We start from the raw sequence: 16,262 nt of genomic DNA on the forward strand, positions 1-16,262 counted from the left end.
GTAGCCTGACTGCCATTAGGTACCGAGATGATATCCTCAGACCCCTTTGTGAGACCATATGCTGGTGCGGTTGGCCCTGGGTTCCTCCTAATGCAGGACAATGCTAGACCTCATGTGGCTGGAGTGTGTCAGAAGTTCCTGCAAGATGAAGACATTGAAGCTATGGACTGGCCCGCCCATTCCTCAGACCTGAATCCGATTGAGAACATCTGGGACATCATGTCTCGCTCCATCCACCAACATCATGTTGCACCACAGACTGTCCAGGAGTTGGTGGATGCTTTAGTCCAGGTCTGGGAGGAGATCCCTCTGGAGACCATCCACCGTCTCATCAGGAGCATGACCAGGCGATGTAGGGAGGTCATACAGGCAGGTGGAGGCCACACACAATACTGAGACTCATTTTGACTTGTTTTAAGGACATTACATCAAAGTTGGATCAGCCTGTAGTGTGTTTTTCCACTGTGTAATTCAACTTTGTACAGAACAAAGTATCAATGAGAATATTTCAGTCATTCAGATCTAGGATGTGTTATTTGAGTGTTCCCTTTATTTTTTGAGCAGTGTATAACCTTTTGATTTGTCTTGAAATCTGATTTGTCAGATTTATACATGTGACTATGTAATCCAATATTTGAGTTCTTTAAGGTGAAAATAAAATTTTGGGAGATAAACAGGGTTTCTGAGAAACGTAAATGGTGCTGGGTAACATTGCCCCACACAATTTTATTTTTATAGTCATGAATATTTATTAAACTTTATTTAAATCTAACATATTCATTTCTTGTAACGTTTTTCAAGAGCTTCAATGCTATGTATTAGAATTTTTGATTTATTTACTTTTCTAATAATTTGGAATATGTTCTGTCCAAAATCCAAATGAGGTATGTTTTAAAAAAACACAATCTTAAAAATTATTTTCTAAATAAGAATTTAAGAAACTTAGAGTGCATTTTATATTCAGCTCACCCAAGTCAATGCTTTGTAGAACCAGATCTTGCTGCAATCAGAATTGTGATGATGCAATCTGGACCATTATGTTACAGCTCTAGTTGAATATGTTAGGTTGTTATCCTGCTGGGAGGTAGATCTGCACTCTCAATTCTTTTACAGCCTCTAACAAGATTTCTTCCAATATTGTCTTGTAATTTGCTCCTTCCATCTTGCCATCAATTATGAGCAGCTTCCCTATCCCTGCCAAGGAAAAGCACACCCACAGCATAATGCTGCCAACACCATATTTTACCTTGGGGATGGTTCAAAGTGATGTCCATTGTTAGTTGTCCTCCACATTTAGCAGTTTGCATGTAGTCCAAAAGGTATATCTCTGGTACAGCTGCCTTAGAATTTGGTTCTATAACTTCATTCCAACTTCCCCACAACTGTCTTGCTGACCTTTGTGGTTTGTACCTTAGTGTTTAATGGTGAGTTTTGTTCACAGATACTCTCTAACAAACCTCTGAGGCCTTTACAGAGCAAGCTGTATTTATACTGAGAATGACACACAAGTATACAGTATTTACCAATTAGGCTTTTATTTAGAGGTACCAGAGTAAAGGGTGCTGAATGCAAATGCACGGATCACTTTCAGATCTTGATATGTTAAAAAAAAAAGTTAAAAACCATGTATCATGCTTCTTTTTTAATTGTAAATAGGTAGTCCTTTGTTCTGATCTATCGTAAAATCTCAGTACAATAGATTTAAGTTTGTGGTAGTAATGTGACAATAATGTGATACACAAAATACATGCATAGTGAAATGTGAAAAAATTATACTTTTAACAACATTTGCACAGTATGTAAATAAACTTGTTTTGTAAACTTTTTGCTTATTGAGAAATTTGGAAATATATTGACAAAATAAAAATCCGTACACAAAATAAGGTATGCTATGCGAAAATAAGGAAAAAACTGAAAGTTTCAGATACTTTTCAAGTATTTCCAATGGATTTCAGTATCACTAAAGCTTTGATTCAAGCTTATGAGATGTAAAAAAAGGAGTTTGAAAATCGAAGAAAAAGAGAAAGGCGTAGCATCGCCATCTGCTGGAAGAAAACAGCTGTCACAAAGTGAAACTACATTTACCAGCCTACGCTATTCACGTTGACTTTTACGTAATGGGCAACTCCCCGGATGCGGCTGTGATTGACTATACCAGGCAAGAAAAGATCGAAAGCTAAGTGGCGGTAAGTCACTAAGTTATTCATGTTTCACTTTTACAGCAAGTTATCAGATTTGAGGTATACCTTAGAATAAAATCAAATTTTTTGGGTAACTGTTAGACCAGTAAGCTGGCAGAAATCAGTCTCTTATAAAGTGTTTGGAAATTAAGGCTCAGCTTGTTTGCTAATTAGCTAGCCTGTTAGCAACAGACGTGCTAGTTCCTTAGCTTGATTCCAGTCACAGGGGAACGCCTAGTGTTATAAATGAATATCGTGAAATATTAAGAAGTAGGAAAATGTGCGTGTGACTACGTGTTCCTTTCGTGGCCATCATTTCAGTACAGTTTTCTTGACTGATTTAGGTATTAAACAGTTAGGAATATCGCACACCTATCTGGTTAACGGTAATTAACGCTAAGCCAAAGAGCTAACGGTAGCTACAGCTAGCCCAACTGAATGTGAAACTGTACTTAATCTCTGGGATTTGTTGTCACAGGCTTTTAGAATAGTAAGTTTTAGTGTTGAAATTTGTAAACGTTCAGGTGTTTATTTATTGTGTTTCTCTTGTCAGGTGCTACAGCCCCAGTGGTCGTTGGCAGGATGCAGACCATTAAGTGTGTGGTGGTGGGTGATGGGGCAGTGGGTAAAACCTGCCTACTAATCTCTTATACCACTAATGCCTTCCCAGAAGAATACATTCCCACAGTGTTTGACAATTACAGCGCTCAGATGAGTGTGGATGGCCGCACTGTAAGCCTCAACCTGTGGGACACTGCGGGCCAGGAGGAGTATGATCGTCTGCGTACTCTCTCCTATCCTCAGACCAACGTTTTTATAATCTGCTTCTCCATTGGCAGCCCTTCATCCCACGCAAACGTGAGGCACAAGTGGCACCCTGAAGTGTCCCACCACTGCCCCAACGTTCCTATCTTGCTGGTGGGCACCAAGAAAGACCTGAGAGGAGATGAAGAAACTGTGAAGAAGCTAAAAGAGCAGGGTCTGGCCCCTACCACTAACCAGCAGGGCAACGCGTTGGCCAAGCAGATTGGAGCTGTCAAGTACATGGAATGCTCTGCGCTGAAGCAAGATAATGTCAGGGAGGTGTTTGCAGACGCTGTGAGGGCGGTGTTGTATCCAGTCACAAAGAAGAATCCCAAAAAATGTGTTCTGTTGTAATAAATGGTTCTCAGATTTGGACTATGGAGAGGAATGATGGAGATCCATGGATGCAAAAGAGAGGCTGTAGAACAAAGAACGCCATCTAGTTGCTTCCAGCCCACCTGACAGTTGTCCTTTCTTATCTCCTGGAGGATCTCACAGAGTTGCCTTCATCACCAAAGTGACTGTTTCAAAATGAAGGCAACAGACCTTAAAAGTTTAACTTTTATTATTTACAGCTTTTTGATTTTACAGCTTCTTGATTAATAGCTTCTGTGCTTTAAAAAATATGATGATCACGGTGGCCACAAGCCAAAATATCCAAATCAACCAGCCATTCCCTGTTTGACTGGAGGAAGGAGATCTGCGTTTGTTCAGGTGGAGAACTAGCGACTACCTCATATTCTCACCTAAGTTGCATCTTATTGAGTCTCAAGCAAAGTTGCCATCAATACCCTTTGAGTTGCCTATTGATGTATATTGAACTGCCAAGTTTGAGGTCAACAACATGATCCTGAATCTTTGAATTTGTGCTTGACTTCAGTTAGCTTGAATCCAGACAATGTGTTATGACTCCTGGACAAATGCCATTGCTTCTTAGTCAGATGCACAGATTAATGGTTAAAATCACAGCAGTTCCTCTTCAGCTTATTCTGGTATGTTAGAGTTGACTGGCAAGTTGCACTTCCTGCCTCTTGCTCTGTTCTCTTACTGTCTTATGAGTAAGAGCTAATGGCTCTTTGCAGATAAGCTTTGCCCATTAGGAGCTGCAAACTAAGTGCCCATTTCCCAAATAGCGGAGTAAACATCTTAATTTTACCAAATTATTACATTTTGGTTCACGATTCCTCAAGTCAACCAAGTCAGGAAGCTGTACCGCAGCTTAGCTTTCCTCTGTTTTGCATCTGAATTCTCAGGCTTATTTTTAGCGCCAATAGAAACGTACCTAAGAGTTCCTCTTTGACGAGGTGGGGTTAAGGAGAGTGTATTTCTTAGTTGTGAATTTACTCTTTAAATGATTTACTTAATCCTGAAATGTTTTTAACTTACATGTGCAGTTATTGCCAAAGTTGACTATATTTTTTGTAATGGCTCATGTTTATTTGATCGGTAAAATGTTTTTTTCTCTATTTTTAATCACATATGATAAACTACAGCACCATAATGCTTCCCTTTTTTTCAACCACATCATTGTCTAGAGTCATTGGAGAAAGACCACTGTATAATCGACTCCTTGTACCATATATTACCATAATAAGTTTCACTGGTTCACATCAAGCGATTTACATGTCATCCTGTGTTTTGTGGTTTAACTTTCAGGCAGCATCATATGTAGCCTTTTAACCCAGCTATACTATATTGACAGTACAGAAGAAGCCGTTCATTTGATTGGGTGCCTTATCTAAACCAAAGACCATTACATCTTCGTCTTGCCCAGAGGGTCGCATCATACTGCTACAATTACTACAAGAAAAGTTGATGCACAAATCCAAAAGCTCAGATTTGTTTTTGTAAGTTCTTAGCAGTATTCTTCCTCAGTTCCTTCCAGTAAATACAGTCTACTTTCAGCGGGGTTTTTTTTTTTGGGTAAAACACAGGTGCTAAGCTGTCATCTTGCACAGCAAGTCTTGTGTGCATCTGTGAAACGGGGTTCACAGCTCTTAACAGATTGTGGTTTACATCCCTGCCTTGCATAGTGCAGTGAGGGCAAAGCACAAGCGCAACTTGTGCTTATTGTTTCCAAGAGCTGCGTTGGTTGTCGCTGCCCCACATTTAAAGATTTTTATATTTTTCTAAAGTATTTTTATAACTCTTTGCTTGTTTGTGCTTCCAGGTAGCTGCAAAAATAGCAACCCTTACACTTAATTGTATTTACACTGCCATCTGGGGTATTCAATACTTTTACTTAGATTGTGCCTTGTGCAGAGTCTTGAATAAATGAAGAGTAAAACAAGCACAAGGTTTTGTGTGACAACATGGATGCGCTTTGAGATCTACTAAAAGTGTGAAATTTTCTGAAGGGGTCTGACAAGCGCTGAATGTGTGTGTGCACAGTATTTAAAACCGTTATCTGTGGAAGACTTATTTTTTTCCCTCTTGTTCCTTCATCATGTCCCAAATTTACTCAGAAAGTGCTATTAAAGCAGAACATTCACCTGTGGGCTCTCTGTATCTGTGTCCTGGAGCAATATGCTGCCGTGTGCGTGGTACTACGCTTTTACACTGGGAACTTGATTTGTAGAAATCTGTAATTGTTTTATAAATAACAAAAGCATATTTGTATAAATGAACTAACAGTGAGATGATTTTAAATTATGCCTAATAAAATGGTGCCTAATACCAGTGAGCATTATGTTTTTGACTCCCCTACCTTTTTAAATTGGATTCTTGTCTGTTGTCAAGTACATCTAACTTTCCTTTTAATAATAGCAGTGAGGAAATAATAGAGCGTACACCTACTGAGGTGCAGAGTAATGAGTCACATTGATGCACAGCTTTTCATATTTTTAGCTCTTTAAACCACAATGTGTTTCTAAAGCATGCTTGTAATGTTCATGTATATTTAATTTCAGTTACCACATCTGAACACAAGATGGAAACAGCGCTTGAGCTAACGTTCACATAATGATGAAAATCTTTGTTCAAAACCTGCTGCTTTAGTAAGTTTCTGCACATTTTAAGGGAAATTGCTACCTAAATTTAATAATCACTTGTATAAAAGAAATCTGAGGGGCTTAAAGAGCCAGCATGCTGCTGCTGCTTACTTGGAAATGTTTCTGACCTTTATGGGTTGAGGTTCTGACAAGTGGCAGATGCATTGAACTCAGACAAGGCCTCATTACAACATTGCTGTAGCAAGATTCAGAAAGCATTTCCTCTTGCGGTCTGTTTCTGAAAGCTGTACAATGAGGACGATGCTGACAGCTTGCAGAATTTATGTGATTGTCTTGTCTAGTGGGAAATAAGTGAAGTTTGCCAAGTGTGAATTGTGGAAACCTCCACTGTGGCCTGACTGAGCAGTGTCATTGCTATAGTACCTATAGACAACCCTTAACCAGTTCCACGTCATAACCATAAATGTGTTTTATAAGGATTTTATGGTATAGATCAACACAGTCACCACATAATTACGAAGTGGAAGGAAGATTACAACATTTTGAAAAGCTTTTATGAGTAAAAACCGAAAAGTGTGGTGTGCATATGTAATCAGCCCCCTTTTACTTTAGAATCCCCTAGATATAATCTTACTAACCCAACAGTGAAACCGGGTGGTGGCAGCATCATGCAGTGGAGATGTTTTTCTTTAGCAAATATAGGTAAACTGGCCACAGTTGATGTGAAAAAGGATTGCACTTAATACATGGGAATCCTTGAAGAAAATAATCTTGTCAAACCTTGATATTCTTCAACATGAGTCCATAATTATAGCAATAAAAGAAATCTAACATGGATGGGGAATAACTTCTGCTTCTCCATACAGAATGAAACTCATACTGGTGGCCTTCCTTACTGTGCTAACCACACCATTGTCACATGAGCTATATAAACTTCAAACCACAAAGAACAGAGCAGTAGTTATGTGAGAATCAGAGAGTAAACGTAGAATAACATATCAGTGGTAGTCAAACCTGTTTCAGAGTTGCTGGAGAGTTATTTGCAATTACTGCCTGATGTTCTGTCAAATGAAAGAACGTCACTGTCAAGTTAAAGGGGGCCGAAAAATACCTGTTCCGGCACGTTGAATGTGTCAAAATAAGGTGAGATCTTTCCATGTAATCCATGCAACATTCATTAACTGCTCACAGTTAAATTCATAAAAATTTCAATAAATATCCTTATGTGTAATCCATGCAATAATTATTAAAATACACAGTTGAAGCAATAGAGAGTGAAACACGCATATTCTCATATTCTGGGACTGAGAGACTGGAGAGGCCTGTGTGGAGCCACATATTGACTGTCTTATCTTTTGAAGTGTAACCAAGAAAATTATGTATAATGATTTTCCATTTTCTACAAGTATTAAATGAATGAGTAATCTTTGATTAACAAGTTAAAAGACATAAGATTGAAATATGATTGAGAACTGATAATTAAAATAAAAAACATTAAAATTCTCAATCAGCTATATATGAAAGAGATATAACGTTGATCATTTGTGAAGCATGAATAAACTGTGTTTTAAAGTAAATGCAGAAAGCTAAGAATGGAATGTGTAATACTGTGAAAAGTTCAAAACTGAGCAGATTAGGGAGAGAACTGTAGGATGACTAGGAGTGACAAGAGCCTGCTGACAGCGAATCTTTTGAAGACCAACTTAAGGAAGGGAGGATGAGACTACAGCCTGCTGCATGGCTATTACTGGAATCTTCAAGGCCAAAAGTTGATTGATTCATTTCTATTATTGAAATTATTATGTGTTGCCGAATTTAAGCTGTTACTGACCCCTGCATAAGCGTTACTAATTAAAGAAAACACATAAAGTTCTAGTTAAATCGTAGACATTCAATTATTTGAGTCACCTTATCTACTGAGGTGCTGCTAGACAGATATTCAACATGGGTTTAATCGGTAAGGAAAATGTTCCTCAGTTTCAACCAAGAGCGATCGAAAGAAGCACTAGAAAGTCAGCTAACAAACCACCTCCAAAGACATGAAGTATACTATTGTTCAGAGATAAAATATGGATTTAGACTGGTTGTGGTACCATGCCCCAAGGCAGTCCAGAGAAAGGAAGACATTAGTCGATGGTTACGTTGGTGGACAGGGTTCCTTGAACTGTGGGGACTGGGGAAACTGGTGTCACTGTACAGTCCATCCGAAAAATATGACCCGATTGTAAAGATGGTTTCCAGTGAGTCTGGACTGAACGGGTACCTCACAAACCCCAATGCCAGAGCCACGGCAAGGTTAAAAGATTATGAAATAGAGACCAGAAAGATGACCCAGTTCAAAGAAAAGCTCCGAGCCATCCAAGATGACGACAAAGAGAGTTTGCTTGAGGAGTGTAGTGAGTATGGCAGACCGGAGCAAAGAAAAGACCACAGAGCTGACTTAGAGATACCAACTTATGACTTAACGGAAGAAACAGAGAGTGAAGAAGAGGCCAACGAGTCAGAACAAGAGCAAGACCAAAGAGAAGTTGAAGCCAGCCAAGGACCAACTATTACCCCCTACATCATAAGGCAGAAGGGCAACATCCCTCAACGGATTGCCCAGAGCAAGGCAGAACTGCAAGAGACTATCAAGCAGCTGTTGTCAGCAGCCCTCGAGTGCCATAAAGGAGCCCTCAAACTTATGACCAACACCCCAAGCCACAGGGAGCATGACCCCACACAAGTAAAGTAAGAGACCTTACCTTCCAATTTGAACAAGAAGCCAAAGAAAACAGTGCCCGTAACCAACTCAGAATGACCAGAAAGACATATGTCGAAGAAAAAGAGCCAAGAAAGGTTAGTCAGAAGTCAGACAGAGTCATGATGAGGAAAGTCCAAGACCCAATGCCCACAGATGCAAGACGAATTTCCCTGCAAAATGGGACTCGACTTTACCAAGTTATCGGAGACCCCTGGGACATAGAGGGAGACGTACTGTTAGTTTTCCCAAATGACAACTTCAAGATCCACAATAACAAATTTAGGAAAAAGTTAAGAGCCCAGGCAGGGGAAGATTACAAAAAAGAGTTTCGAGAGCTAAGAAGACAATCCAGCCAGAACAAAGCAAGCAAGGTGGATCTGACTAGTGGGGCCAACCTCTCTTATTATGCTGTCATCCACTCTCCCATTGCCGCTTACAAAAAAGGAGAAGACTTGAAAGAGTACAGAGAGAAAATGTGGGTAGCCCTGTAAAAAGGACTGAATGCTGCCATCAACCACTGCCTGAGAAGGGTAACAATATGCCTAGACGGACTGAGATCACATGACCTGCCAGTCAGCAGAAAAAGTAGCCGTTGCCACAGCACACCATGTAGTCAAGAATCCTCTGACAGATGCCTCACTGACCGAAATAGTCATCGTCACTTCCCTTAGCCAGCATAAGAGTCGGAGGAAGAGAGAGCTGGCGTTAGTAGAAAAGATGGATGAGAAGAAGCCGAAAGATCCCCCTCACTTAGAGATACCAAGAATCCAACAAGGGAACAAAATCAATCCACACCCTGATGAAAAACACTACCTGCACAAGAGTGAGACCAACCAAGCTTGTGCCTAGATTGTGCCTCAAAATTAAGAATCTGATTTCATCTACAGCCCTTTTTATCCAGACAACAGAAGTGAACTTGATCGGTGAACAGCTGATTGCTCTAAGTTTCAGGCTTCTGGAAGTCCTGAATCAACCTCATTTATGTCTTCGGGGTTTCCTTCAGCTCTTCAGCCTCTGGAAGCTACTGTCTTCTGAGACATGTGACAACTAAGTTCCTGTTTAACCATTAAAACCTGGCACATCAGGGCCTGTCCACTTAGGGGAAGAAAACTGAAGATTAAGTTGTATTTCCTTCAAGAAATCACTCGTTGTTACCAGAAGAAACATCTCCATCAGGTGCATGGATGAGCCTCCGTCTTCAAAGCCTCTCAAAAAATGACATGGATGCTTGTATTGCCCATTTATATTTTAGATTTAGAACCTATTCTTTAAATGGATCAGTATTTCAGTTTAATGCTTGCTTCAAATGATAAATGGCCTGTACTTGTACAGTGCTGTGTCAAGTCCTGAGGAACCCAAAGCGCTTTACACTACAATCAGTCATCCACCCATTCACACACTGACAGTGGAAGACCACACTGTAGCCACAGCTGCCCTGGGGCAGACTGACAGAAGTGAGGCTGCTATACAATTGGCACCACCGAACTTCTGACCACCACCAGTAAAGTATCTTGCCCAAGGACACAACAACTGAGATGAATGGCGCGGGGGTTCAAACCAGCAACCCACCGGTTACAAGACGAACCCCTTCCACCTGAACCACCGTCACCTTTTGCAGGATATGATGATGCTCTCACATCAATGTAGCCATTTAGTTTTTTAAGGCATAGAACATAATAATAATAACAATAATATTAATAATAGTGTAATGCATTTTATCTGTGCTGCACTTTACATAATCAAAATGGGGAATGTCGTGACCCAAGAAAGTGATGCTGCTTATAGGAGATAACTGAATCTAGTGGGGGGGGGGCTACTATGATGGCTTCCATCTTGGAGCTGTTGGAAGAAGTTGTGGAACATCCACACCTTTATCTAGGTGAATAAATAACTGAATCTGACTGCACTGTTCAATGATTAGGATTAATTGGAATGTATGTACCTGACTTTTGTGAAGTGCCAGGAGACGACATGTGTTGTGAATTGGCGCTATATAAATAAACTGAATTGAATTGAATTATCTCCTCCAGACATACGGCAGGTTGAGATGATGACGATTATGATGGTGCCAATAATGAAGGTAGAGATGCAGATGAACGAGGAGCTGCAGCAGTTGTTTTTATGTACAACTGTGTGTTATCAGCATAGCAGTGAAAGGAGATTTAATGACTACTGATAAGGATTACGAAGAGGTTAGGGCTGAGAACTGACCCCTGAGGGACCCCACAACTGACTGTTTGTGAAAGTGATTTTTGATCATTCACATAAAATCGAATATGAGAAAGAATATCAAATTAAAGACTCACTATGTGTAAAAGATGTCTGTGTGGCTAAAGATTGTCTGAATGAGGTCGACTATGAGGCAAAGAACTCAAAAAACATACAATGTAAACTGAAAAATTAGTGTTAGATGATGGAAAAGAATCACTCCTATTGAAAGTACTTGGAACTTACTTCATTTCTGCAGATTCACACAGTGAAGCTCATCTCACAACTCCTCCAGGCCTTGAAGCTTTATTGTTCCTGGCAGCAGCCTGGCATCAATCTGTCTTCATAACTGGGATCATATAAATAATGGCACGTCAGACAGGAGCAGGAAGTCCTGTGGGTGTACGTAACGTATTGACTTGTGCGTCTCAGATGAAATTGACTTTTGCTGTGTCTTCATAACGACACTGGGCAGACTCTCTTCTGCCTTAGTCAACAATTTACTTCTGGTCTTGGTCTTGTCTCACTTCTCTCTACCTTTGAACAATCAGGTATGTTCTTTTTTTTAAACAAATAAGCATTCAGATTCTTGTATGACATCAATTACTTGTTAGTGTAATGATGAAGTATTTCAGTAAATTCATGTTAAATCCAAGGCTTTACAGCAGGACCCCAGATGAGGTTGAGAATAAGCATAAACATCATCTGTATGATTAATTGTGTGTCAGAATAAAAGCTCAGGGAAATGTTTTTCAACTAAGGTTTTAACTCACGCTGAACTCGAACTTTAAATCTTGCTACATTCAATGTACTTAAGGAAGTTACAACTCTTCTTCTCTTGTGTTTGGGAACAAACTTTATTTTTCTGTCAGTCCTCGCCCTTACAGAGTAGAGTTTTAACAAAGACTTTCTCCAGAATTTGGAAGTGGGGAGCAGGGAACTGCCTTAATTTAAAGTCCTGACCTCTATTGAACACTTGTAAAATCAGCTTAGCTGTGGTGTTTGTGCCAGATTGACCAACCTTGATGTATAACTAAATAAACAAAAATAGAAATTTCAGTCTGGATCTTATTTATAATCAGATGTTTTGCCCTGATACAACTTCATGTGTGCTTCTTGCAGCTTATTACAACATATATCAGGTCTAACATCTTCTTTTATTTTATTTTGATTTTTTAGGGTTGTCTTACAGCATTCCAGAAAAAATGGATCTATGTTTGTGCTCTTTAACCTAAGACAGGTGAGTACAAATAAGAGTTAGAGTTCTGTTAAACTTTGTTCTGCTCTTTCCTCTTTTACAGTCTTCCAAGTTTTTATACCAATTTAACATCACATGAATAAAACTTTTCTGTAGTTTGAAAGAAAAATATCCTTTTGGGATGATGTGTCTCCCTTGCAGATTTTCTAGCACCAGGGGGACAAAATGTGCTTTTTTGTCAGCAAGAGAACAAAAACATAAATTTCTTTGTTCTGCAGTTTTTGTTCCTGGAGAAGGTCAAGCAGCACATCCAGGGCCTCCCTGCACAGTCAGAAGTCAGGTTGTGTCTTCCTGTTTAAAAAAAAACCTTTCAAGTAAAAGTCTTGGGTGCATCCTGGGGAGTGTGTCAAAAAAGATCAAGAGTAAAACCTGTTAATAGATTCTGTCTATCAAGTTATCTGTCTACTTACACTCACATCCTGCCAGTGCCAGGTTGGAGCCATGTTTGCTTTCAGAACTGCACTAATTCTTTATGGCATTGATTAATCAAGGTTTCAGAAACATTCCTCAAAGGTTTTGATGTATTCACATGATAGCACCATGCAGTTGCTGCAGATTTGCTGTCTGCATATCCATGAAGTGAATCTTTCATTTAACAACACCCCAAATGTGCTACATTGTCTTTGGATCTGGATGGCATGGTCCCATCTAAATGTTGCAGCTGAAATCAAGACTCACTGGACTAGGCAATACTAATCTGTTTTTCCACTTTCTTTCTCCTTAATAGATAGTTGTGTGTGGAAATCACAGTAGATCAACAGTTTCTAAAATATTTAGACAAGGTCATCTAGCGACAAAAGTCATACCACTTCCTTTTTCTGATGCTCAGTTTGAACTTCAGTGAGTAATCTTCATCACATCTAGATGTCTATATTGAGCTGCTGCCATGTCATTGTTTGATTCCCTGTTTTTGTCAACAAGCAACTGATTAGTTGCTTCCAAAAAATTTTCCTTTAAGTGTATTCTAGCAACTGAAAATACAAATTTTAATTAGTTGACAGATAAGTTTTGCGATATTTAGAAATGTTTAGAAACAGCACCATTACACTGAAAAACACTTAAGTGCAATCGTATTTTAACAATAATTTTAATGTAGAGATATAAATGTTTGTTATCAAAGTCTGTGTTTTTTAAACAGACGGAGATTCAGGAGCACACTGATGCCCCTAAAGGTGAGAGGAGGTACTACTGTTTACAGAAAAAAGATTTCAACGCTTCTCGACTGCGCTGCAATAAAACTCGCCTTAACAGACAGACTACACCGAAGGGGCTTTCTGTGATTAGGACATTGTTTACAAGTACCTTGTTGCATTACTTCCTGCTCGTAACTTCTAAATAATGGACAGTTCCCCTGAGAAAGCTGCCATTATCAGGCGAAATACTACGGTGGCCGGGTGGTGCAAAACACTTTTACAAGTACATGAACATCCCAAATGAAAACCTGTTAGAGACTGCTAAAGAATTGAGACTAGAAACGAGTTCCAGCAGAACTCTAAAAAACAAATATTAAAATCCATTTCAAAATTTTGTTCTACACTGAGTTGGCATATCATTTAAAACATTAGTAAAGTATATTTAGTCATTAACTTCAAAAAATGTGTTTCTTTTGTAAAACCAAAAAAAAAAAAAACAACCCTGGAGCTAAGATGGGAAGAGTCCAAGAAACAGACAAAAACTTACAGGAAGCCCAGAGGAAAGAAGACAAAATGATCAAAATAATTCTTTAGTGTAAAACACATACTAATAATCTAAAACACTGAAAATGTGAAACAAATTAAAATTTTTAAAACAAAATCAAGAACAAATTGATACTTGACATGTGGTCTGTTGCTTTTATTTGGACAGTCCTTTAACAGCTCTCCTCCAGGAGATCAAAAGAAAGAAAGGAGTAATGCCTGAGAAAACTGAGGACTGAAGAAACCAGATCTACTCCTTTGTTCCTCAGCGTGACTTTGTTACTGTTGATCTCCATTATTTCCCTTCATTGTCCAAATCTGGGAACTATTTATTAAAGCAGCACACACTTTTTATGTTTTCTTTTAGGGACTGGAAACAACACCACCCTGGCAGCTTCCTCAAACACCTCTCTGATGTTTTCCTGCTGCAGAGCAGAACACTCCATGTACTTAACAGCCCCGATCTGCTTGGCCAGGATGTCCCCCTGCTGATGGGTGGTAGGGGCCACACCTTGCTCCTTTAACTTCTTCTCCGTTTCTTCGTCGCAAATCTTTCTTGGTGCCCAGCAGCAGGATTGGCACTTTAGGACAGTGTTGGGACACCTCAGGTTTCCACTTGAGGTTGATGTTAGCATAAGAGGAAGGGCTACCAATAGAGAAGCAGACGATGAAAACATCTGCCTGAGGATAGGCGAGGGTACGCAGCTGCTCGTACCCCTCACTGCCTGCTGTGTCCCATAGATTTAGGGTGACAGTGTGGCCATCCACACTTATGTCACCAGTGCAATCGTCAAACAGTGCAGAAAGGTACTTGTCCTTAAAAACACTGGTTGTATAAGCGATGAGAAGAAAGGTTTTACCCACTTCCACATCACCCACTATCACACACTTTATGGTCTGCATTCCCCTTACAATACCTGCGGCTGCAGCACCTGATCGGAAATGGAAATAAATAAATAGCAGTATTTATCAATTATCGCTAACATATTATGCTATTACTATACAAATGTACTTAATATACAGTCTTTTTAACACATAAATGTTAGAAGGAAGTATTTTGTAGCGTTTTATCCATCAACATTGAGTGAATTAACTTTAAAATACATTCTTTATATTTATTTCTCAATATTTACAAAATCCATATATAAAAGTTCAGTGTCTGACCCAAAACTTGTCATATTTCTCCAAAACTGTTATTCTACATTCTATTCTCGTCCTATAAAAGTCTAAAATAAAATCAGTTTTATTAGCAGTAAGATGTTGAAGGACTTATTTGACTTACCAGCTCGTGGTTTTCGATCCTTTTCGTACGGTGGCCGGGGGGTGCAAAACACTTTTACAAGTACCGAAAAACATTTACATTTCAAAAAACACTTTTACATTTCAGAAAACACTTTTACATTTCAGAAAATACTTTTACATTTCAGAAAATCAACCGGAAAGGGAATGTACCAACGCCAAGGCTGACCCGGAAGTCAGCCTCAGGGCTGCATCCTTCGAAGGCCGTATTTGTAGGCCGATTACGTTACAGCGCGGCGACAAAGGCTGTCCCAATTCATGAATCATGACTCCCTCAAATGCGGACGACAAATGTGTCCTTATTTTGCCCGATTTGAAGGATGGGTCGTGAGTATCCTTTGCGGCCCATCATTTCCCATAATTCATTGCGGGTCGAAAGCGGATTGGTCAAGCAGGGGAAGCCATGGCGGACCATAGCAACAAAAGCTGTGAGTAAATTGTGGAAAATTACACTTTCGGTGACACAAATTAACACAAATTAACTGTTTTTAGTGCGGGAATATACAGGGGTTGGACAATGAAACTGAAACACCTGGTTTTAGACCACAATAATTTATTAGTATTATGTAGGGCCTCCTTTTGCGGCCAATACAGCGTCAATTCATCTTGGGAATGACATATACAAGTCCTCCACAGTGGACAGAGGGATTTTAAGCCATTCTTCTTGCAGGATAGTGGCCAGGTCACTACGTGATACTGGTGGAGGAAAACGTTTCCTGACTCGCTCCTCCAAAACACCCCAAAGTGGCTCAATAATATTTAGATCTGGTGACTGTGCAGGCCATGGGAGATGTCCAACTTCACTTTCATGTTCATCAAACCAATCTTTCACCAGTTTTGCTGTGTGTATTGGTGCACCGCCTTCAGGATACAATGTTTGAACCATTGGATGCACATGGTCCTCAAGAATGGTTCGGTAGTCCTTGGCAATGACGCGTCCATCTAGCACAAGTATTGGGCCAAAGGAATGCTGTGATATGGCAGCCCAAACCATCACTGATCCACCCCCATTCTTCACTCTGGGCATGCAACAGTCTGGGTGGTACGCTTCTTTGGGGCTTCTCCACACCGTAACTCTCCCGGATGTGGGGAAAACAGTAAAGGTGGACTCATCAGAGAACAATACATGTTCCACATTGTCCA

General features: G+C 39.7%; 1 protein-coding gene and 1 pseudogene across 1 annotated transcript; one reads left to right on the forward strand and one right to left on the reverse strand.

The window, feature by feature from the left end:
- The first annotated feature begins 2,063 nt into the window (after window positions 1–2,063).
- Window positions 2,064–5,663, forward strand: LOC124860346 (rho-related GTP-binding protein RhoG-like). The gene is made up of 2 exons (XM_047353601.1): window positions 2,064–2,186; window positions 2,734–5,663. The coding sequence occupies exon 2, from the start codon at window positions 2,763–2,765 to the stop codon at window positions 3,336–3,338; it is 576 nt and encodes a 191-aa protein (XP_047209557.1). The 5' UTR covers window positions 2,064–2,186; window positions 2,734–2,762; the 3' UTR covers window positions 3,339–5,663.
- Window positions 5,664–13,633: 7,970 nt separating this feature from the next.
- On the reverse strand, window positions 13,634–14,725 carry LOC124860603 (annotated as a pseudogene).
- Window positions 14,726–16,262: the final 1,537 nt, after the last annotated feature.

The sequence above is a fragment of the Girardinichthys multiradiatus genome, chromosome 23 (assembly GCF_021462225.1).
Source record: "Girardinichthys multiradiatus isolate DD_20200921_A chromosome 23, DD_fGirMul_XY1, whole genome shotgun sequence".
Classification (NCBI taxonomy): Eukaryota; Metazoa; Chordata; class Actinopteri; order Cyprinodontiformes; family Goodeidae; genus Girardinichthys; species Girardinichthys multiradiatus.

Coding starts and splice junctions, on each gene's coding strand:
- LOC124860346 (XM_047353601.1), top strand. CDS start 2,763: ATGCAGACCATTAAGTGTGTGGTGGTGGGTGATGGGGCAGTGGGTAAA.